The sequence below is a fragment of the Caenorhabditis remanei genome, chromosome III (assembly GCF_010183535.1).
Source record: "Caenorhabditis remanei strain PX506 chromosome III, whole genome shotgun sequence".
In the NCBI taxonomy this organism is placed as follows: domain Eukaryota; kingdom Metazoa; phylum Nematoda; class Chromadorea; order Rhabditida; family Rhabditidae; genus Caenorhabditis; species Caenorhabditis remanei.
Window position 1 is genome coordinate 13,849,041 of NC_071330.1, and position 24,421 is coordinate 13,873,461.

Below are 24,421 nucleotides of genomic sequence, written 5' to 3' on the forward strand. Positions count from 1 at the left end.
CTTTTTTTTTCTGAAAATTTGAATTTTTACCGTATTTTTAACCTAAAAAACCGAAAAATTCCAAATGGAAAAGCAAAATGGGTAAGGTCGGTATAGCAACCGAGTGTAAACCTGATATTTAGATGAATAAAATGAATAAAATGAAAAAATAAAAAACATAACAAAAATATGATAGCGAAAAGAGGAAAATAACAACTAATGAGCGGTTTAGTCGGAGCATTCGTTCCCCCCTTCTCTAGGGGACGGCATCTCTAAGGGACAGCATGTGAATCATGACTTTTCGACCTGGATTTTTAGGATTTTAGGAATTTTGAAAACAGATTTGAATTCCTCGTGTCAAGACCTTTCCAATGGTACCAAGCATGCAAGGATTGGATTATTTTGAAGAAGTTTTTCAAAGAATAACAAAAAGTTTACAAAAATTTTCAAAATTTTCAGAACGCGGTCATGATGGTAGTCATTTGAAAGGGAATGACACACTGATTCTGAAAATATAAATATCGATTGGTTTGGAGAAAAATTTGGAGGGTTACTGTACCTCAAGAAATTCGAATTTTTAGAAAATTTTCGAAAATCTGTAACTTTTCGAGTTTTTGAGGATTCAGATTGGTTTTGGTCTGGAAAAACAGGAAATCGAGGGAATTTTGAATGAAAAATAAATTGGATACTTAAAGTGGTGGTACGGTAGAAATATGGTATTTTAGGAGAACTTATTTGCAGACTTGCAAGATTCCGGCCCGGATTTGAATTTTTCAACTTTTTCCTCTACAATTTTTTGTCGAAAAATATGTTTTCTGAAAATTTTTCATATTTTTCCTCAAGTATATTTTTCAACAACCTTCGAAGCCTACAAAAAGTTGTTCTTAAGAAATATTTTTCAAAAAAAATCGGGAAATTTTCGAAAAAAAATTTTGAATTTTTTTCAGTACTGAACTTCCGGGCCGGCCGGGCCCTAGAAATTTTACTTCCGGCCCGGCCCGGCCCGTTGCAAGTCTGCTTATTTGTATACTTGAGTTTGTATCACTATCACTGTCGCTATCATATATTGCTATCATTATCCCTATCGCTATCGGTATCGCTATCTCTGTCGCTATCCCTATCACTATCACTGTCGCTATCACTATCCCTAATACTATCGCTATCTCTATCGCTATCCATATAGCTATCCCTATGTCTATCCCTATCGCTATCGTATGTCGCTATCTCTGTCGCTATCCATTTTTTCGTACTCCCCCCCCATTTTCAACACCACATTTGCCTCCCCTCCGGCTCTTCCAAAAGAGCACTCAATTTAAAATGACTCAATTGAGAATGTGCTCATTGAAATTCCGGGATTGTGCTCTTTTTCGGAAATGTGCTCTTTTTTCATAGAACAATTCCCGCCTAATTAGATTCTCAAGAGCTCTTATCCCTTTTTTTTAGTGGCGGCTCTTAAGAGAAATGGGCGGAGCTTATAGAGGGTGTCTGTACAGATGTATGTGAGTCCGGATGTCCGTTTTGAGAATTTTTCGGGAAGACATTTTATATTTTTATTTCCTTTGAAAAAATATTTTAAAAAATCATTAAATAATTTTAATTTAAAAACCAGATTTTTATTCAATAAAGTTTTACAATTTTGAATTAATTTTCTGCTAAACCGCACGCACTTGTTGAATTCCGGAGTGTTGTAGTTTTTCTAGTTATTCGAGTTTTTGCTATTTTGAGTAATAGCCCAATATGTTAAAAATACAACAAAGTTTCGAAAGTTGGCGCCAATTATCCCCATAACACTAATTATCATCATAAGATTCTGCTCATTTTTTTAAAACCAAACACTCTATAATCATAGTCAAAAAAAAAAGGTTTCAAGAAAAAATGACGTCTCTTAAAACATTGAAACGTCCCAAAAATATTTAAATGTCCCTTCAACACTAAAAGTCACTGAAAGGGTTCAAGGCATAGTTGTCAAGGCACGGGCAAATTGGCGCGAAAGTCAAATTTTCAAATTTTTTCAAATTTTTCAAATTTTTTTGAATTTTTTCGGGCCGGGCCTTGAAAATTTTCTACCGGGCCTTGACAACTATGGTTCAAGGGACGTCTAAATATCTTTTGGGACATTTAAATGTTTTAAAGGACGTTTCAAAAAAAATTGAATTTTAAGGGACGTCTAAGTAATTGTTTTTTGGACCGTTCTACTTTTTAAAGGACATCTAAACTGGAATAGAGCCAAAAATAAACTACGAAAAAAGAGACTTCTGTCATGTACATATAACTGACGTAATAGATGCCATGTCAGGTATTTAAATACATCGAAAAAATTCGTCAACTACAAAAAACCTTTTCAAACGACACAATTTTGCAAAAATATATCATTTTGTATCTTTTCTGGTTTGTCGCTTTTAATGGAACCTGGAAAATTGAAATTGACAAAAAAAATATGAAAAAGTAATACAATTATGACTAACAACATGTCAAAACAGTGTACAGGTTTCTTCCCGTCTGTCCAAATGTCCGGATGTCCTGATATTTTTCAAAACGCGACAAAAGTGCGCCGGTCAAATCTTTTTCTTACCGGTTTCCTATTTTATCATACCCTTCCTAGCCCCATTTTTGACAAAAACGCGCCAAAGGTGCCCCAGACAAATGGATTTTTTTTCAAGTTTCTCAGACTTTTATGACCAATTTTCCGTCTACAGCCCTTGTTTAAAAACTAAAAAAAACTTTTTAAGAACGCGCCAAAGAAGCGCCAGCCAAAGTGATTTCGAGTACAAATTTCGTTTTCGACTAAACATTCAAAATTGGAACAAAAAGTGAATATGTATGGAAATCTAAGCACTTTTATTCTAAAATTTCGAAAAAAAGTCAAAACATTCTGGTAAAAAATTAAAACCCATTTTTGAACCCGTCCCAATTTTTGAAAAATCTGGTTTAATCGATTTTTTAAACGTTTTTTTTGCCACATTTTTGTAAATTTTTCATGTTCAATCGATTAAACTACGAATTTAACTTAAAATTTGATGTTACAAAAGCCATTTGAAATTTTTAAGCTCCGCCCACAACTCCCTGCCGCATTTGCGCGCGATTTTTTTTTGGAAAATTTTTTATCCAGATGTCTCTCTCCAGCACCAAATCCCTTATCCTAATTTTCTTATTTTCCAAAAAAAAACTTTTTTTTTCTAAAACTTTTCTATTTTTGTCGTCCAAATTGGAGATCAAATTCCAAATTTTCATCTGCACTATAGTAGAGGTTTTCGTGGTTTTAGATAGGTTTATTAGGGTAAGAATAAGGATGGGAAGAAGAAGTCTCGAATGATAACAAGGACGGTATTTATACTGGATCTTCAATGGGCGGAGTCAGTGGCTTCAGGGCTGGAAGGGCATCGGGCGCTTTAGGAATGTGCATCATGACACTGTGGGGTGAGAGAGCATTTGAGGATAGGAGTCAGTTATGGAGAGTGACGTTGATGGGGCAAGAGGCAACGGGCTGGATCGTGTGGGCAGCTGGGTGAGATAGCGTTGGAGACTGGAGACGGTTCCAGAATGTGATGTGGATGGGATATGGAGCGGTGTCTTTGACAGTGTGGGCTGATGGCGAGAGAGTGCTTGAGTTGGTGAGACGTTGACGGGAGATCTGGAAGAATCGTGTTAGGCTTAATAATGGGAATGGGACGTGGGAGTGGGCTTGTCTGTCCTGGACAGAGACCCGGAAGTTATCCGGATGTGATGATGATGATGCGTCACCGGGTACAAAGTCCGGTGAGATCTTGGCATACCTAAGGGATTATGGTATCCCTTACACCTCCCTCCTTAGCGAGGACCGACCCTGGTCCTCTAAAGGAAAACAGGTGTCTTATCGGTTGTTGGTGGTTATTGGAAAGTCTTCGAAATTATTGGATTGTTGGTACTGATTCTTTTTATTCTTTTTGGATTCTGAAGGAATATTGGAATATTGGTACTTAGTATTGGTTTTATGGGCTGATTTTTGATTTGTTGAGGTTTGGGCTGGGTAAGGGTTGCTCGAGAGAGAAAAAAAATATAGAGAGACTGGATACTAATAGGGACGACCTTGTCATATCCAGTCCTCGGAAACAAACTACTGTTTCCATAATTTTTGAAATTTCTCGTCCCCGCCTAGGTGGATTACCTTGGGAACTTTCTACGACATCTAGCGGAGGTTCTGCAGATGTCGCATGAGGTGGCTCGGATCGTTGTGGAAGGCTCCGGGCGGGATCTTGCAGAAGAAATTGGACCAGAGTTCCGATCGTCCAGCGGCGTGGGTGTTGACCAAGACGAGGCAAAGCGACCTGGTTCGGGTGATGGCGACGTTGAGTCGTTCCGGACTCTCGATGTAGTCGGGGTCAGGCCAGACGACTCCGATGAGGGCATACCTTGCCTTTGGGCAAAGCGGACCGAGGGCAATGATTGAATGTATGGGTATCTGTGAGGCATCGTCCATCTGCACTGTGGCCACTTGTGATCCGTACTGTGCCATGGCTCCGTTCTCCCGAAGTGCGTCGGTCATTGAGGGGATTGTTCCAATGATTCCTCGTGGATTGATGAGATGGACGAGGGTCTCGAAAATGGTGCGGATGGGCTTCCGAACGGCTTCGAGGGCATTTCGGAGATCCTTCCGGCGGGCGAGCTTGAGGGTGATAGATCGCACACTGCGAAGGTGAGCGTACGCTTCCAGGACTATCTCGGTGATGGGTGCCTGATCGTCACTATCTGTGCGCCGAAGAAGTTTCTCGAACTCCTGTGGCCAAACGATTGGGAAGTCAAAAGATGTTCGGTGCTGCGGGCCGATGTGGTCGTAGTTTTCGGCGGAAATCATGCGGATGACGTTGACGGAACCAGAGATCCTTGTGTAGGACTGCGTGGTGGCGGCGGCTGCGGCGTTGGTAGTTGTCATGACGAGGTGCATCTTACTACCAGAGGACTTGTGGATGGCGATGTGAAGAGCGGCGGCAATCATGGTGGTTTTGCCTACTCCAAAGGACGAATTTGCCACGATTACTGGAATGTTTGTTTTGGTTAACGCGCGGACGTATTTCGACTGCTCCGAAGTCAATACGACGCTGCCCATCATGATGCTTTGACGAGGACCCGGAATCGGTTGCCGAGGAATCGGGCGGTCTCCGAAGCATGCCTCCAGCAGGAGCTTGACTGGAGCTCTTGAATCCATTCGCTGGTAATCTGCCGGAGATGGGAAAAGCTCGAGGTGATGCTCATTGTTCTCCATCTCTTGCCAAACGATAGTGCGGAGGCGGCGTGTCTTGTAGACGGTTTTTACGGATTCCGCACCTGATGTGACCAGCTTTGCTCTGATCACGAGAACCTTCTCTACGAACGAGGCGTCGTCGACTTCCATCATCAGGTTTCTTCCTTCGGCTTTCATGAAAAAGATTGATGAGCGTGTCCATTGCGAAAACTGGGCGGGGTCATGAAGATTTGTCAGCACAAACTCGATCGTTGGTTTGTGTCGAACTGTCAGGACTCTGTCGATGAGGACGATGTGGATCTGGAAGTCTGTGTTCTTGTTTTCGAGCGCTAGGGTACCTGAAAGACCAATGTAGGCGGAGGCGAGGAGTGCCTCGCAGCACTTTTCGATGTTACCCGGGAACTTTTCGAACGGCGGGACTGTGTGGCACAGCATTTTTTGTGTTTCAGCGGAAACCGCGGCGAGACTGGTGTAGTGGGGTGCGAACGGGTGATTGCTTGGATCAGCGAAATCTGAGGAGACGGTGGTTAGAATCGGATGTGGAACAACAGAGTTCAATTCGGAGCTACGGTCCTCGAGAAAACTGGCTTTTTCCTCCTGAGATGAGGCTGTGTCATTTTAAAAGGGGGTGACAGAATTCAACTCGGAGCTGCGATCCTCAGGAAGACTGGTATTTTTCTCAAGAGCAGAGTTGGTTTCGTTTGCGACTGGGGTTGCGGGATTCATTTCGGAGCTACGATCCGTTCGAAAACTGTTTTCTTCCCCATGTACCAGACTCACTGATGATGGATTTCCCGTGGATTCCTGTGTCTCCTCGGTGCTGGTTTCGGTGGCGTCGTCTCCTAGGATTTCTGCTTCTTGTTTAGGCGAGACGTCGATCATCTCAATGTCGTTGTTGTTGAGGAGGAGATCTTCGACGGCTGCAGCCGGGTCGTTCGGTGGTGGTTGATCGTTGAGCGGAGGATCCGCCGGGTTGTCGGTCATTGCTTGGTTGGTCGGTGGATTGGTTTGCTGGTTTCGTAGGCGTTAATATCAGTGGTGATGGCTCCTGTCGTATTTGCCTAGCGAGTCTTAGGCTCGCTAGTCGGGTTTGTGATCACAAGGAATTGGGTTCTTGTTAATGAGAATAGCTGAAGCTACTAAGAGATCTACTTTAGTGGAGGTATTTGTTTGGGAAGGGAGGATCAAGTCAGACGGTTTGGCGCATAACGGGGCCGCACATTTGACGAACGATTCAGAACTTGGGGGTATGATGGTGTCCCTACTTACGTGGATAGCGTACCTTGATGGGAAAATCTCGACATCCTTCCTTGCTCCGAGCGGTAGTCTTTCATCTGCCATTTCGAAGAATCCTTGGGCATAGTCCAGATAGCACTTCGGCAAGCGCTGGAGAATGACGTTTCCGAAGATGAAGTCATATCCTCCATTGATTCAAAACGATCCGCTGACAGTGACGTGATTGCGTGCTTCCTCTTGTGGATACTGCCAAGATCCATGACGACTGTATCCCTCAGACTGATCAAATTGGCGGTTGTCAGTTTGCTGGCGGCTCGAGGATTTCCGAGGCAGGTTTCCGATTCGAGCATGATGTTCCCGGGTGGGCTCTGTGGTGCCAGTGGAGCAGAAGAAGTTGTTTGGGCGGTGGTGATGACGTGTTTCATCCGATTCAGGCGCATACGGACCGATCATCGAAGAAGGGGCTGGGAGCGACAAGGCAGGGGGTGGTGGCTGTTGCTGCAACGAGGGGGCGGCGCGTCCGTGTAAAGACCATTCTAAACTTAGTAATACACCTCTCCCACGAAGGTGGAGAGAACAGTAAACGAAAGACGACTTCGGACAATATCGGTTTTTTAGAGGATTACGTGGATTGGTGGAGGAAAAGTTGTAACCCAGGGAATGTAGGGATGTGCGGCCTACGCTTCGTCTAGTCGTTCCCAAGAGGAAAAAAATAACGGCGGGGTGTTCGAATAAACGGGAGGAACCCGAACGGTTCTAAGTTCAACGTGACAAAAAGCGGTGGTAACTCCGTTGGTGATGCTGGTTTGGGCGGCGACGACGACAAAAAGGGCCAAACGGGTAGGGTGGACTATGAGGCGGGTTGGGACGGAGAGGGATGGTTGAGAACTCATGGACGGTGTGGACAGTGCGCAAGTATGAAAGTTAAAGAAAAATAAGCACTGTTATTTTTCCAATGAGTGACGGAAAAGACAAGTCGAAGATTCTAATAAGAACGAAGTGTGAAAAAGGAGCGTAAGTGGGCGTGAATCAAGTTGTTACCAGGGTGGATGAAAGTAGGATAAGAATTTAATAAGTATCCTACACGTATTAACAATGCGTAAAAGAATGATAACGGCAACCGTAATGCTAATAATAATAATAATAATGGAGAACGCGTCGATAAATCATGACCAGGAGAAGGGAAACCGAAAAATAGAGACGAGAGACGAGGGGGAGAGTACAAAAAAAATGATAGATGCTCCCTCCTCGGTGTCCCAAGGGGCGGAGCTTACGATATTGCGGACAATAAGTTAGAAGAAGATAGAAGGTGACTCAGCCAGATGGCGCGTCACCGCGGTAAGATGAAAAGAAAAGAGACGAAAGGACAAAAATTTCCACACGGATGATATAACTAGAGATTTTGGTATTCGGGAGATTGATTCGGGATGGGTAGAAATAAACAAAATTGGCGAGGATGGTCGAAAGAAGAAAACGAAGGGCGAAACGAAGGGTGGAATGTAATTTGATACGGGGTTTCTAATAATGACTGAGGTTGGGTTTGTTTGGTGGAGAGTTTATGGTTACGTTTAATCAGGGCTGCGGCCTGATCCTGTTTCGAAAAATCATCTCAAGTGATTTTAACTTAACTACTCTCAACTAGAGTTACTGCTTCGGCGTACCTATTATTTGTTGACGGGTGAAAGATCTGATGATGTTAGGCTGGGGCGCTACGGTTAAATAGTGGTGCTAGGGTCTATTTTGTTACTTTGGAAAAGTAAAAATGACTGCAAATGTTTCGAATGGGCCGAGAAGTATTACTGATTTTGACGGCGCTTTCGGTCAGATGCGAAATGACCTTTCGTTACGACAACTGAAGGACCTTGAGGAACGATAGTGTTAGCTTAGCGGCTTCTAAAGTCAAAAACTTAACTTGAATAGGTGAATTCGGCGCGACCTTTTAAAGGACTTTTACGTAAAGAAAATTTCTAGGTTGACGAGTAACCTATCGATGAAAGTATTTAGGATGAGGGTTTCGATATGATTTTGAGGAACTTAAGACAACTGGACTGGGAACCGTTAATTGCGCATACGAGCCGGTCGGGAACCCAGACTTACCTTCGATGAAGTTGATCCTCCTTTGACTTGAAGCAATGAGTATTTTGCTAACAACACTTGACACACGTGTACCATACACGTGGAGAAAACGACTTCGAACTATCTTACTTTCTTATCCTATTCTTACAACTATTTTTATTTTTATTTGAAGGGGGAACTTAATTCCTAAGCTTGTCGCTACGAGGCAAGACAAAAAAAATAACAGGGAGCGAAGCCAGATTGCTATCGGTCTGTTATATTAAAACGGTGGGGAAATAGAAGACGCGGGGACGAAAAAGGGGGGGGGGAATGCGGGTGGGGATTGTGTACACATTACAATATTGCAGCTTTCTGCACTCTGAGTCATATCTTAAAGGCCAACCTTTGTTGCCTATCTCACAAACTTTTTCTTAATACTTTGGACTTTTCTCAACTCTCATCGTACGTACGGAATTCTCTTACTGACTCTCGACTCTTAACTCTTAATTCTTAACTCAATTCTCAATTCTTAATTCAAAATTCTCAAATGTCTCTATAAGACTTTTCTTACGACTAGGCAGGGAGACTTAATAATAACTACAAGGGATTCAAGTGCTAAACTAATGGGCCCTAAGCTTAACACCTAAACTACCCTTATACTGACCGGCCGGTCCCGGACACGCATTTGTCCGACTCAAACTCAAATTAACTCAACTTAGCTTAACATCAGGGGCGGCAGAGGTCCAATTACCCCCCTGGCACTCAAAATACCTGCACTAATCGGTCCAACACTTACCTTACCATTCCTATCCAACAACGGGTCGATCTTTTGCTCGGCGGGTCCACGGCCACCGAGACTCGCTGCTACCAGTAGAGGTTTTCGTGGTTTTAGATAGGTTTATTAGGGTAAGAATAAGGATGGGAAGAAGAAGTCTCGAATGATAACAAGGACGGTATTTATACTGGATCTTCAATGGGCGGAGTCAGTGGCTTCAGGGCTGGAAGGGCATCGGGCGCTTTAGGAATGTGCATCATGACACTGTGGGGTGAGAGAGCATTTGAGGATAGGAGTCAGTTATGGAGAGTGACGTTGATGGGGCAAGAGGCAACGGGCTGGATCGTGTGGGCAGCTGGGTGAGATAGCGTTGGAGACTGGAGACGGTTCCAGAATGTGATGTGGATGGGATATGGAGCGGTGTCTTTGACAGTGTGGGCTGATGGCGAGAGAGTGCTTGAGTTGGTGAGACGTTGACGGGAGATCTGGAAGAATCGTGTTAGGCTTAATAATGGGAATGGGACGTGGGAGTGGGCTTGTCTGTCCTGGACAGAGACCCGGAAGTTATCCGGATGTGATGATGATGATGCGTCACCGGGTACAAAGTCCGGTGAGATCTTGGCATACCTAAGGGATTATGGTATCCCTTACACTATTAATCCCTCCTCCCCCTCCCAACACTTCCAATCTCCTCTCTATTCAATTCCTAATAAATTGAATCCTGCTAATCCCCCTTCTCTAGGCTCCGCCCACTTTCAGAGAAAAAAAGTTTTTGTTTGACCTATAAGAGCATACCCCCTTTAGTTTGTGTCAAAATTTTAATAAAACGCTAATTCATTTTTTTTTCTTTCTGAAATTCTGAATCTGCAGAATTTCAGCAGATTTTTTTCACAAAAAGGCACAAAAATTTTCACAGGTGCACCAGATGAATAACGGTTTCGGGAAAACGCGCCGAAGGCGCGCCAGTCAAATCGCGTTTCCTTCTTTACCAGACTCTTTCAATACCCATTTTTGCCAAAATTTGTTTTTTTCAAAACGCGTCAAAGGTGTCCCAGATAAATAACAGTTTATTTCATTTCCAAGCTCTTTTTAGCAGTTTTTAATTAAAAACGCGCCAAAAGTGCCCCAGTTGATCGATTTTCCGCATAAAACCGTCAATTTTTCCAGAAAATTTATGAACGCGCCAACGGTGCACCAGGAAAATGGATTTTTCTTCAAGTTTCGTATACTTTTGTGACTTATTTTAAGCCTAAAACGGCGTAAAATTTTTATGAACGCGTCAAAAGTGCGCCAGCCAGAGAAATTTTGGGAAAACGCGCTAGAGGTGCTCCAGCCAGATTTCTTTCCGGTTTTCTATTTTATCAGACCCTTTTAATTTTCATTTTTACCAAAAACGCGCCAATTGTGCGCCAGCCAGAGAAATTTTGGGAAAACGCGCGTTTAGCAGGACATTATATATTTTTACGCGCCAAACATTCCCTAAAAAGTGAAACACGCGCCGAAGGTGCGCCAGGAAACTGTTTAGACTTTTTTGAAACGCGCCGAAGGTGCACCAGGCAGTTCCGCCCTAAAAGTGCAGTACTTTGTGCAAAATTTTTGAATAAAAATAGAAATTTATACTCTCTCATATATATTTTCTTCCTCTTTTCTTCCGAAATGAGCTTCATTTAGGAAGTTTATTGAGGGAGTGAGTCGACACTACACTTATTTCTCGGAAAACCTTTTGCTAGAGACCCTTCCCCTTCCCAGAGGGGATGGAGAGAGAGGAATCTAATAAGAGCCAATCGACACTTCTTCTTCTTCTTTTCCATCTGTGTGGAGTTTTGAGGGGAGAGACAGAGAGAGTATTATTTTGACAATGGTGACTAGTAAGACCAGTTTGGCAGATGGTGTAGTTATTTTTTGGTAGGAGGTGGTTTTTTAATTTCAAATCCAATTTTTCGCCTTAAAACTCAACTTTTTAAGCATTTTAAGCATGTAAAACCCATCAAAAACCCATTTTCTACCTACATTAGCAAAAAAAAAAGTTTTCCCGTTGGTGGAATCGAACCCTGGTGCTTAGATTGGTAGTGTCTACCTTAACCACTCGGCCACCACTACACACTTTTTTTTTGAAAACCTGCCAATATGGGTATCAAAATTTCGGGAATAGAACTGAGAATTCGAATTTCTATATGTGAATTGTTGAAATTTCTAGGAATTTGAGTTATGTCTCGAAATTCGACAAATTTCAATTTTCGTTGTGAGACCCATTTTTCGAAGTTTTTTCAAGAATAGTCTTGATTATACTCATTTGAAGCGTCTTGACACGCCAAATCAAAAATATAAAGTTTGATTGAGATTTGAGCAAAGCGGATATGGGGTAAGAAAATACGAAAATTTCAAATCCAATTTTTCGCCCTAAAACTCAACTTTTTAAGCATTTTAAGCATGTAAAACCCATCAGAACCACATTTTTTACCTATATTAGCAAAAACAAAAAAGTTTTCCCGTTGGTGGAATCGAACCCTGGTGCTTAGATTGGTAGTGTCTACCTTAACCACTCGGCCACCACTACACACTTTTTTTTGAAAACCTGCCAATATGGGTATCAAAATTTCGGGAATTAAACCGAAAGTTCAAATTTCTATATGTAAATTGCTTAATTTGATCAATAATTTTAGTTTTGCCTCAAAATTCGACAAATTTTTTTTGTTGTTTTTTTCATGATAATTCTTATGACACACGTACCTGCAATTATTTTTTTCTGTTAGTCCGTTTAATTCTGCACATTTTAAGCCAAAACCCATTTCGAAACACTCAAATCTTGCTGAGTTACAGATTTTCGAAACTTTTCGAAAATCTTGTTATCTTTATTACATCATAACTCTTCAAGAACTCACTCAAATTCAATAAAACTTACATTTCTGAAATCAACGCGTTGAGAACTTTGAAATGAGTAGAATTAATCAATTTGGGTCTCACAACGAAAACTACAGTATCCCTACAGTAGTCAGCTAGACCAAAACTATTTTTCTGTTAAACTTTGACGAAATTCCTTTTTTTGAGTCCAAAATCGTTCAAAAACACTAAAAAATGAGCGATTTTTTAGGTTTTCGATAAAATTTTCGAAATTCGACATAATCACTAAATTTAACGTATCTCTGTTATATTTAATGCATAATTTTCTAAACTTATATTTTTGAATTCAGCGTTTCCAGACGCTTCAAATGAGTGTAGTCATGACACGCCTCTAAACTGGGATACTGTAATTTTCGTGGTGAGACCCTAGAAAAGTGAAAATCTGTAACTTTTTGAGTTAGAACAATAAGGTTAGGCTAGAATTGTGCATTTTTGTTTGGTTTTGACTCATTTTTTCCATTCTTGGTAGTTTTAAAAAAATGAAATCAACTTTTTCTCATATATGTATATCTATTTTCGTCTTCAACCTACATATTCAGCTATTTTTTTTATTCTTTTTTTGTCTTTTGCTCTTTTTTTCTTTTTTTTTCGTTCGTCTTGATAAATGTCCAAAAGGCACGCAACACAAATGTGCTCTTTTTTTTCTCTTCTTTTTCTTCCTCCCTCCATCAAAATATATCATTTATGGGGGAGGAGGAAGAGCTTCGTCTCTGTTTTTTTTGTTGTCGAAAAACTTTTGGTTTTGAGGAAAAAAAAGAAGAAATACTCTCTCAACAAACATGAGGAGAGCATGTTTTTTGGTTTTTTTGGATTGGAAAGCGGGGAGAGAGAGTGAGAGACGCAGAGAATGAGAGAATATTCTGAATTCTTCATTTAAATCATGATTGTATTTTTTCATTTGAAACTCTTAATTTAAATAATTTAGTTTCAAAAACGTTAGCGACTTGGCGGCCTAGAATCCGACTTTTTGGGTTTCTAGGTCACCATTATGGAATTTTCAAATTCAGCTGGTAAAAATCAATCAGAAAAGTGCAAAAATGGAAAAGTTGGAGATTTTCGAAAAACTTCGAAAAATCAAAAAAAAATTAAACTGAATTTTAGTTGTCTCTCAGTCAGATTTCACCCAAGTTTTGTGAAATTTACATTTTTGGATTGAAAACATTTTCAGCTTACAGAAAAGTATAAACACGCCTGTCTATTGAGCAAGTTGGGTCCCACCACGAAAACTACAGTAGCCCAGACTACGGTAGTTTTCGTGGTGAGGCATGATTATACTCATTTGAATCGTTTTGACACGCTGAATTTAAAAATTGCAACTTCAAAAGGTTTTTATCAAATATAGCAGAGGTACGTTGGTTTTAATGGCAATGTTATATTTCGAAAATTTTCGAAAATCTGAAAACTGCTCATTTTTGAGTGATTTTGAAAGGTTTTGGTCTCAAAAGAGAGGAAATTTGTCAAATTTTGATGAAAACATAGTTCGGGAGTAGCTGATTACTGTAGGATTACTGTAGTTTTCCTGGTGGAACCCAATTTCGGTTTTACTTTTCCAAACATGGAGTTTTAAGTTTTCTAGCAAAATTTTGTTGTCATTTCTTTTTTTTTTGTCTTTCCGGTCTAGAACCCGATTTTTTTGGTTTTCTAGGTCATCAAATACAATAGTCAGCTAGACCGAAACTATTTTTCCATCAAACATTGACAATTTTGTTTTCTTTTGAGACCAGAATCGTTCAAAAACACTAAAAAGTGAGTGATTTTCACATTTTCGAATTTTGGCCCACCTTCTGACAAGTCTGAGCTTTTTCTTTTCTAAATATTGACATTCTAAGTTTCAATTCTCCTAATCTGCCCAACACATGTCTTACCAGACAGAGTTGTTTGCTATTATTTTGTCTTTGTTGATTTTTGATTGGTTTCCAATCGGTTTTATGTGTTTTTTGACCTTTTTAAAACTTTTCCATCGTTCCAATTTTTAATTCCAACTCAACTTTTTCATTCTCCTCCTCCTTTCCACTCTACCAATTGTTTTTTTCCCACGATTGCCTTTTAGGATAAAAATAACAACGAAAAACACGGAATTTTCATTTTCGCACTTTTTTTTTGAGTAGGGTATTGCTGAAAACATCTAGAAACCAGTTTCGGCTGAAATTTTTGAAAATTTAGTGAAAATTAGATTCTGAAGATCCCTAGTCCCTTAATCCTCCCTCCAGGCATTCAAAAAATTTTATAAACTTTTTTTCCGATTCCACCAACAAAAAAACTTATGAAGCCTCAACCACTCAATTTTATAAGAATGTATTATATAAACAAATAAAAGTGGTGCTTAGGGAAAAAAAGAGAAATATTTATGTTTGGTTCATACTTGAAGAAACCCAATTTATGTGTTTATACTCTTCTTTTTTACTGAACAGCTGTTTGTTCCAGCTGACTGAAAATGGGATAACCAAAATTGGGTCCCACCAGGAAAACTACAGTATTCCTACAGTAATCGTGCGGTCAGCTATTCCCAAACTATTTTTTCATCAAACTTTGACAAATTTCCGTTTTTTGACTTCAAAATATTTAAAAATCGCTCAAAAATGATCAATTTTCACATTTTCGAAAAAAAATTTTTTCGAAATTCATAACTTTATTGACTTTTGAGGTAGAAAAATGCGGTTTGAGCTATGCAAAATTACAGTATGCCAAATTTGAAGACGCATACCGAAACTGCAAGAAAAATTACCTAGACGCTCGGATTTTTTTTTGAAAACCTTGAAAATGAGAGAAATTTTCGAAAATCTGTAACCTTGTCGGTTTTTCAGATAGAGATGGTTTTTAGCGTCAAAATTTTGTAAATAAGTCAAATTGCTCGTGAAAAATATAAAAACGCTGCTAAAATTACGATATGCGCCTTTAAACTCGGATTACTGTAGTTTTCGTGGTGGGACCCAATTTGAAGCAAATCAGGGCATGATTATACTTTTCTGAAAGCTGAGAACCTTTTGAATTCAAACATTTTAATTTTATAGAAATTGGGTGAAATCTGACTGAAGTACAATTAAAACTCCAGATTTAAATTTTTTTTTTGGATTTTTGAAATTTTTCGAAAATCTCCAACTTTTCCATTTTTGCACTTTTCAGACTGATTTTCAGCTCAAAACATAGCAAATCATCTAAACTACATTAGAAAAATATTTGCCACAAAGTCCCTCACCAATAACTACAGTAACCTCGTGTTTTCGTGGCGGGACCCAATTTTTATCATTTTTTTCTGTTTTTTTCGAACCTAGGCATGATTATACTTTTCTGAAAGCTCTCGACCAGCTGAATGTGAAAATCACAAAATGATGGCCTAGAAACCCAAAATGTCTGATTCTAGGCCGCCAACCCCCTTTCCCCCTCCATTAATATTCCCATTGTTTCACGTCATTATCTGCGTCAAGACTCGACGGAAATTTTTTTTGTTTTTTCGCTCCCTTATTTTTCTCACCTCTCCCTTCTCATATGACTCCGAAAAATATAAATGAGAGTCCAATTCTCATCGAAAAATGGGAGTCACTTTTTGAGCTTTTAGACAAGCATAATCATGCCTAGGTTTGAAAAAAACAGAAAAATGACAAAAATTGGGTCCCGCCACGAAAACACGAGATTACTGTAGTTATTGAGGAGGGACTTTGCGGAAATTTTTTTATCGAGTAGATTAGATGATTTGCCGTGTTTTGAGGTAAAAATCAGTCTGAAAAGTGCAAAAATGGAAAATTTGGAGATTTTCGAAAATTTTCGAAAAATCAAAATAATTTAACTTTAGTTGTATCTCAGTCAGATTTCACCCAATTTTTGTAAAATTCACATTTTTGAATTGAAAAAATTCTCAGCTTTCAGAAAAATATAATCATGCCCTGCTTTGGAAGAAATTGGGTCCCACCACGAAAACTACAGTAGCCCAGACTACGGTAGTTTTCGTGGTGAGGCATGATTATACTCATTTGAAGCGTTTTCACACGCTGAATTTGGAAATGTTAATTTCACAATGTTTGAGTAAGGAATTACCGAGTTATAGTAGTTTTTGTAAACTGGAATTTTCAAAAAGTTCGAAAATTTTCGAAAATCTGAAAATTGTTCATTTTTGAGTGATTTTCAAATATTTTGATGGAAAAATAGTTTGGGAGTAGTTGACCGTTAGTATACTGTAGGATTACTGTAGTTTTCGTGGTGTGATCCAATTTTGGTATTCTTGTTGCATTTCCATATTTTTTGTTTTTACCATTCTCAGTTTTACGGAAATTCTGAAAAATTTTCTGAAGTTCGAAAATTGATCTTTTAGAATTAATTACTTCAAAAAAAATTAATTACTCTTTATTTCGTTTTAATTACAGAAGATGCAAATGCTCTAACTCTATCTATAAATTCCAAAAAAATAAAAAATCAACTAACAAATTTACTCAAATTCTAATTATCATTAATTACCCGTGTGCTAGACCGAGTGTTATACCGATAATTTGTAACTGGTCTAGAAAAATCTTCTTTGTCACTTGAATCTTCATCGGTGTCTTCTTTTTCCTCATCACTAAATTCTCCAGAATCCAAATTCGAGTTTTCAGTAAAGAAACTAAAACCGATGGTCTCTCCGGCGTCCTCGTCCTCATCTCGTGCAATTTCAGCATTTTCCGGACTTTCTTCCTTTGAAATCTCAATTTCGGGAGTTTCCGATTTGAAAATTTCAGCATTTGCAACTTTTGGTGTGCATTCCACTGCCTTGATAATGAACTTGGTTGGACCCATATACGATCCCTTCTTCTTCTTTTTCGATGACACCTTCGGAGGTACAGGAATAGCGTACCAGTGAGAAATATTATTTTTTATGTTCAAATTGAATTGCTTCTTGACGGAATGGAATGTTTGGCAATGTTTGCGTAGGCATCTGCAAAACAGTCAATATATGAAAAGTGGGCGGAGCTGTAGCTCTTAAAATTTCCTACATTTCATCAGTTGACAACTTTTTGATATCTCTTCACCCCACCAAGTTACAGCCCTTCAAACATTTATGGAGAGACGCAGGCAGTTAGAGCGTCTCGCTTCTCTGCGTCTCTAGGTGCCTATCTTCAAACGCGAATATCTCAAAAGCGTGAATAGCTATCAAAAAGTGGTCAACTACAAAAATGTAGGCCTATTTGTGATCTACATGAAAAATATAAATTTGGGACAATGGGGACAAAATGTGACACCAAGGGGACATGTCAAAGTTTGGTGTTTCTCTACTCAAATTTGATTGAGATTTCTCTACATTTTTCAGTTTCTGAGACTTTTAAAGAAAAAAAATCAAAAAACCACGTTTTTTTTCGAAAAACTCGAAATCGTCTTCCTACGGTATGCGCCTTTAAATGGGGTTACTGTAGTCATCGTGGTGGGACCCAACTTGCACCAAATATATGGTTGTTTATACTTTTCTGAAAGCTGAGAACTTGTTAAATCCAAAAATGTAAATTTACGAGAAATTGGGTAAAATCTGACTGAGGTACGGCTAAATTGTTTTTTAATTTTTCGAAAATTTTCGAAAATCTCCAAATTTTCCATTTTTCCACGTTTCTGATTTATTTTCAGCTCAATACATGGCAAATCATCTAAACTATTCTAGAAAAATATTCGCCACAAAGTTCCTCTCCAATAACTACAGTAACCTCGTGTTTTCGTAGCGGGACCCAATTTTTTTCATTTTTTTTCTGTTATTATCAAACCTAGGCATAATTATACTTTTCTGAAAGCTCATGATGTGAAAATCACTATATGATGGCCTAGAAAACCAACAAAAGTCAGACGCGTACCTGTATGCGGGGTGTTCTCTTAAAACTCCACGAGAGTTGCATTTTCTCATGCACAAACGCATTATGTCACCGCACAAACTACATTGGATGAATTCTGGCACTTTTGTGGTTACACCATTCCAAGTAACTTCCAACATTGCGATTATACCACTTGAAAGATTTTTCAGTCGATCTTTTTTCTTCATTCCTAATATGCCATGTGTCAATTGCATCGGGCCGCCGAACACTAGTCTTTTCTGAAATTTTGCATTTTTTACATTAAGCAGACTTGTCACGGGCCGGGCCGGGCCGGGCCGGGCCAAAATCAGGAAAAATCTCGGCCCGGCCCGGCCCGTTTTGAAAAATTTTTTCAAAATTTTTTTTGTTTTTCAACTTTTTTTTGGAAATTTTTTGAATTTTTTTGAACTTTTTTGAAAAAAGTATAGTTTTTGAATAAACATTTAAAATTGAATCAAAATGTAAATATGTATGATAATTTAAGCATTTTTACTCTTTTTTTCGAAACATTTAAAAAAAAAAATTGGTAAAAATGGGTACCCATTTTTGAATCCGGGCCGACCGGGCCGGGCCGGGCCAAGAGAAATTTCGGCCCGGCCCGGCCCGGTCAAGAAAAATCTCGGCCCGGCCCGGCCCGATTTTTGACAAGTCTGACATTAAGTTCATTTAATTCCACTCATTTCAAGCCAAAAATAATACAAAACTATCGGAAAACTACAAAGTTACAGAATTTCGAAACATTTCAAAATAAAAATTCAAAAAAATCACAAAAACTACCGTAACCCGGTCAGTTTTGTTTCAAATAAAATAAAACTTAGATATTCGGATTCAGCTCGTCAAGACGCTTCGAATGAGTATAATCATCACCGATTTGGTGAAAGTTGGGTCTCACCACGAAAATACGCTATGCGCCTTTAACCTAGAGAGGGGTACTGTAGTTTTCGTGGTGGGACCCGATTGGAAGCAAATATAGGCGTGTTTATACTTTTCTGAAAGCTGAGAATTTTATAAATCCAAAAAAGCAAATTTCACAAAAATTGGGTAAAGTCTGACTGAGATACAACTAAAATTCAATTATTTTGATTTTTCGAAAATCTCCAACTTTTCCATTTTTGCACTTTTCTGACTGATTTTTAGCTCAAAACATGGCAAATCATCTAATCTACTTAGAAAAAATATTTGCCACGAAGTCCCTCACCAATAACTACAGTAGCCTCGTGTTTTCGTGGTGGGACCCAATTTTTGTCATTTTTTCAGTTTTTTTTTAAACCTAGGCATGATCATACTCTTCTGAAAGCTCTTGTCGTGCTGAATTCAGAAATATTAATTTTATATGATTTCAGTCAACAATCACTGAATTAAAGAAATTTGAGTTTTCTATAATTTTCGTAATTTTTCGAAAATCTGTAACTCTGTCATTTTCTAACCGATTTTGATGATTTTTAGCTTTAAAATGACCGCAACATTCTAGATTTTTCTCAAAAAAACATTCCTCACCTTTCTTTCAATGCGTTCATCCAATTCCTTGCTCAAAAACTTGCTTACATCATTGTTTTGCATATGATGAATACGTGCCAAATTTTTGAACAGACTTGGCGAAGAACGCGACAAAGATTCACAGTATTCTGGAAACGCCGCCAACGGTGCGGGCGTCTGAATGATCTTTTGAAATGCCGATGAATCTTCAGGTGGTTTTATGAAATTCTTGAATTCGTCTGACTGCATGTACTCGCAGATTTTGAATTCGTTGAGAATCAGTTTCTGAGCCAATGCCTGTTTTTGTCGCATGGATTCTTGGATTCGTGCTTTTTTGAGATCTACCATTCGCTGGATTTCTTCTTTATCGATTTCATCTTCTTCTTTTTCTTCTTTTTCCTCCACGTCTTCTATCAAAACTGCACTTTTATTGATAATATTTGATATATCATCCGTAGAATTTACAGCCGGACGCTTTCCAAACGACGCCAGATTGAAATTTCTCACAACTTTCTGTGTGAACCGACTGAACTTTTTTGTCTGAAACTCTTCCGGAAAATCTTTCATTGGTTCCTGGGCGCCGAGAAAAATTCTAGATGGTGAGGTGCTTCGTTGAAGCGCGGCGGGCTCGTAGATACTTTTGGTTTTCCCTGGTTCTTGATCAAGAACCGGAATTCTGGGTTGCATCGCTGACGTATAGCCACTTTGAATCTGAAATAATAATAATAATGAGTCAGATTTATCAGGTACAGTACCGCCCAAAAATATATCATATTTTGCCTTTTTCAGTTGAAAATGAGCAACTTTGAGAGGGTGTCAGGATAATACTTATTATCCCATTAAGTAGTTTTTTAACGGATCGTACAGATCAAAAGTAGAACTCCATTTTTGTAGTTGACAACTTTTTTGTACGGACAATCCCTAGAGAGTTATGGTCATTTTAAGAGACCTCGCATTGAAAATGGTCGATTTGAGGGAGAAATTACTTTGTTGATATGTAACATGCTAGGGAGTGTCCGTACAAAAAAATTCTCAACTAAAAAATTGAAGCCCTTAAAATTTTTCACATTTTACTAGTTTCCACCTTTTTGATATCTCTTCACCCTGCAGAGATATACCGCTTCAAAGTTGGGAAGACGCAGACGAGCAGAGCGTCTGACTGTCTGCGTCTCTCCGAAAAGAATGTTTGAAATGATGTTTGAAGTTTTTTGTTTTAAAAATGTCATGTTCTACACGTTTGTGATTTGAAAAAATGGATTTTTCGAATAAAAATTTGAAATAAAAAGACAAATTTTCATCTTGAAGTGTGATTTTCAGTTGATAATTTCCAAACTTTGAGAGTGTGTCATGGTAAAACAAATTGTCCCATCAAGTAGATTTTTAATGGATCATAGAGATCAAAAGTAGAACTTAATTTTTGTAGTTGACCACTTTTTGTACGGACACTCCGTAGCAAACATTCTTTTCGGAGAGACGCAGACAGTCAGACGCTCTGCTCGTCTGCGTCTCCCCAACTTTGAAGCGGTGTATCTCTGCAGGTTGAAGAGATATCAAAAAGGTGAAAACTAGCAAAATGTGTGAAATTTCAAGGGCTTCATTTTTGTAATTGACAACTTTTTCGTACCGACTTTCCCTAGCAAGTTACATATTGACAAAGTAATTTCTCCCTCAAATCGACCAATTTTAGTGCAAGGTGTCTTAAAATGACCATAACTCTTTAGGGAGTACTCGTACAAAAAAAATTGACAACAAAAATGGATCTCTATCTTTGATCTGTATAATTCATTAAAAATCTACTTGATGAGACAATCAATATTACCATGACACACTCTCAAAGTTGGACAATTTCAACTCAAAACGGCCAAAGTTAAGTTAACAACCTTTTGAGCTATACTGTACTTCTGTTTGATTTTGTAAAAAAAACTTACTGTACTATAAGGGCTTCCAGTGTCTTCCATCGGTTCTTCTTTCACGTCTATTGGCTCTTCTTTAACCAGTTTCTGAGTCATTTCACAACAGATTGGTTGATTTGTCAATTCTCGATTTCCATTTCCCGGTTGAAGGCGTTGAGTTAAACCAGGAGGTGGTGCAAGAATCACTTTTTGGATTTGAGGAGGAGGTGGTACTCTTTTTATCACAACTCTTCGAGTCGTAACAATTTTCCCATCTGGTCCACGTGTGATAAAGATTTTCTCCATTGTCGTTCCACTTGGGATATAAGTTGGTGCGGTAGGGAGTAGCTCTTCCTTCGGTTGTTTAAGACCACTCAGTGTCTGCAAAAACACGGATATCATATTTCCTAAAAAATCCAAAAAATGCTGAGCATTTTCCATCCAAAACCAGTCGAAAATCTCGAAAACTCAAAAAGTTACAGATTTTCTAAACTTTTCGAAAATCTGAAAATCACAATTCCTACTGTACCTCGGTCCAGATGCGCCCGATTCTAATGAAATTTATATTTTTAGAATCAGCAAAATTTGGCTTTAAAAATTGGTCCAAAATTTGCAAATTTTGGACCAGAAATGTCACAGGTCTGAAAACAAGCTGGTGGCCTAGAACCCCAAAACTAGTGTCTGAAACTCAAATTTTTGAATTCAGCGCGTTGAGAGCTTTAAAGAAAAGTATAATCATGCCTATATTCGAATCGAACTGGACCCCACCACGAAAACTACAGTACCCCCCACCCCGATTAAAGGCGCATACCGTATTTTCGTGGTGAGACCAAATCTAGTCATGATTATACTCATTCGAATCGTCTTGACGAGCTGAATCCGAAAATCAAAGTTTTATTGAATTTGAAACAAAACTTACGATGGTTTTTGTGATTTTCGGACTTTAAGATTTTCGAAAAGTTTCGAAAATCTATAACTTTTTGAGTTTTAGAAATTTTCGACTGGTTTTTGATGGAAAATGCTCAGCAATGTTTGGATTTTTTGGGAAAATGTTCTGCTTTGATTACCTTCACTGCAACCGTACTGGAGGATGGATTGGATGGTCTCATTATTGTTTTCACAGGTAGCATCGTTGGTACACGTCTCGGATTCTGTAGTATAGGGAGTCGTAGAGTTTGTCCGTTTTGAGAACATGCGACATTTCTACGGACTACGGTATTAGGAGGACTCAAAAAGTCAACGTGTCTCTTTAATGTCTTAGGTTCCGGCATTTTGTTCAATATCGAAACGTCGGCGGTCGCAGTAATATAGTTGACGATTTCAGCGTCTTGTGCAGCCGCTTGATATCCAGTAGGCATTTTCCCGTTGGTACGTGTCTCAATTATCTTTTTCACCGCTGCTTCTCGAATTCGAGCGACAGTCATAGCGGCCTCCTCGTCTAGTCGAAAATCTTCTTCTTTTTCTTGTTCGTCATCTTTCTTGAATTTTATAGGCGGTTTGGCGTCTGGTTCCAGGACACTGGCTGGAATCGAAATTACTAGTAAAACAAGGCTAACTTCAAACCGCTGTATCTCAAAAGTGGGTGGAGCTAGAAAAAAGTTGTCAACTACAAAAATGTAGAGAATTTTAAGAACTAAATTATTTCAGTTGACAATTTTAAGAGAACTTTGCCCACTTTTGAGATACAACGGTTTGAAGTTAGATGGAGAGAGAAGGAGAGGGAGAGACGCAGAGAAGCGGGTGTGTCTGACTGTCTGCGATCTCTCTGTTTCTGTTGATTAGAGTTTTTGAAACGAACGTCTTTTTGAGGATTTCCAGCAAAAATTCCAAAAATAAATAGCACAGTTAGTGATTTTTCGGGTTTTTTTTTCAGTCGGAAATTATCGAAAAACGTTTTTTTTGTTGATTTTTTCGGTTTTTTCGATCTAAAATTACTGGAAAACTTTTTTTTCGAATTTTTCAATTTTTCGGTCTGAAATTATCGAAAAACAGTTTTTAAAATGAATTTTCCGGTAGTTCCGGCCTGAAATTATCTGGAAACTTTATTTTTTTCGAATTTTTCAACTTTTTCGGTCTGAAATTATAGAAAAACTTTTTTTCCAAATTTATCGATTTTTCCGGTCTGAAATTATCGAAAAACTTTTTTTTTCAAAATTTTCGGTTTTTTCGGTCTGAAATTATCGGTTTTTTTTTTCGAATTTTTCAACTTTTTCGGTCTGAAATTATAGAAAAACTTTTTTTTCCAAATTTATCGATTTTTCCGGTCTGAAATTATCGAAAAACTTTTTTTTTCAAAATTTTCGGTTTTTTCGGTCTGAAATTATCGGTTTTTTTTTCGAATTTTTCAACTTTTTCGGTCTGAAATTATAGAAAAACTTTTTTTCCAAATTTATCGATTTTTCCGGTCTGAAATTATCGAAAAACTTTTTTTTTCAAAATTTTCGGTTTTTTCGGTCTGAAATTATCGGTTTTTTTTTCGAATTTTTCGTTACAAAATTTTTCGAAATTTTTTTTATTTTTTTCCACTTTAGACACTTACCGTATTCTAACGCACGATTTTGTTCTTCGACAATTCTTTGAGTGTGTTGCTCTTGCATCCATATCAAACTATTCCTTACGGCAGAGTCATTTCTAGGCGCCGGCTGAAATTTCTTTTTTTTTAAATAAAAATGCAATGACAGTAACCTACAAAAAGTTTGGCGATCTGAGATTGACCTTGATTTGCATTTTCCAATTTTTCATTCACCTTTCGTTCTTCGGTTACAATTTCGGACTTTTTCACAAATGTATCCGTCATTATTACCTGTAATAATGCATTATTTGGAAGAAAAGTTAGTTTTTTTGAGTAAAAATTCTTTTTAATTGGAGAAAATGGGAAAAAACCGTAAAAAGAACAACCAGAATAGGCAAAAAAGAATGAGAATAACAATCCCGATCTCGCGCGTCTCAATGGAGCGCGTTTTCCTTGGCGCGTGGAGGGTGCGAGACGGTTAGAGAAAAGAGGGAGAGAGACAACGCAAATAGAGGAGGGTGCGAGAGAAACAACACCTGCAGGGAGTTCCGTTGGATTAGATACGGTCGGGAACCA

At 38.6% G+C, this 24,421-nt stretch overlaps 2 protein-coding genes across 2 annotated transcripts; both read right to left on the bottom strand.

The window, feature by feature from the left end:
- Positions 1–5,815: 5,815 nt before the first annotated feature.
- On the bottom strand, positions 5,816–6,181 carry GCK72_011255 (uncharacterized protein; the record flags this gene model as incomplete). Its single annotated transcript, XM_053728319.1, has 1 exon — positions 5,816–6,181. The coding sequence occupies one exon, from the start codon at positions 6,179–6,181 to the stop codon at positions 5,816–5,818; it is 366 nt and encodes a 121-aa protein (XP_053587896.1).
- Positions 6,182–9,519: 3,338 nt separating this feature from the next.
- On the bottom strand, positions 9,520–24,130 carry GCK72_011256 (uncharacterized protein; the record flags this gene model as incomplete). The annotated part of the gene is made up of 8 exons (XM_053728320.1): positions 9,520–9,748; positions 16,639–17,067; positions 17,969–18,204; positions 19,463–20,152; positions 21,370–21,714; positions 22,401–22,855; positions 23,873–23,975; positions 24,023–24,130. The coding sequence occupies 8 exons, from the start codon at positions 24,128–24,130 to the stop codon at positions 9,520–9,522; spliced, it is 2,595 nt and encodes an 864-aa protein (XP_053587897.1).
- Positions 24,131–24,421: the final 291 nt, after the last annotated feature.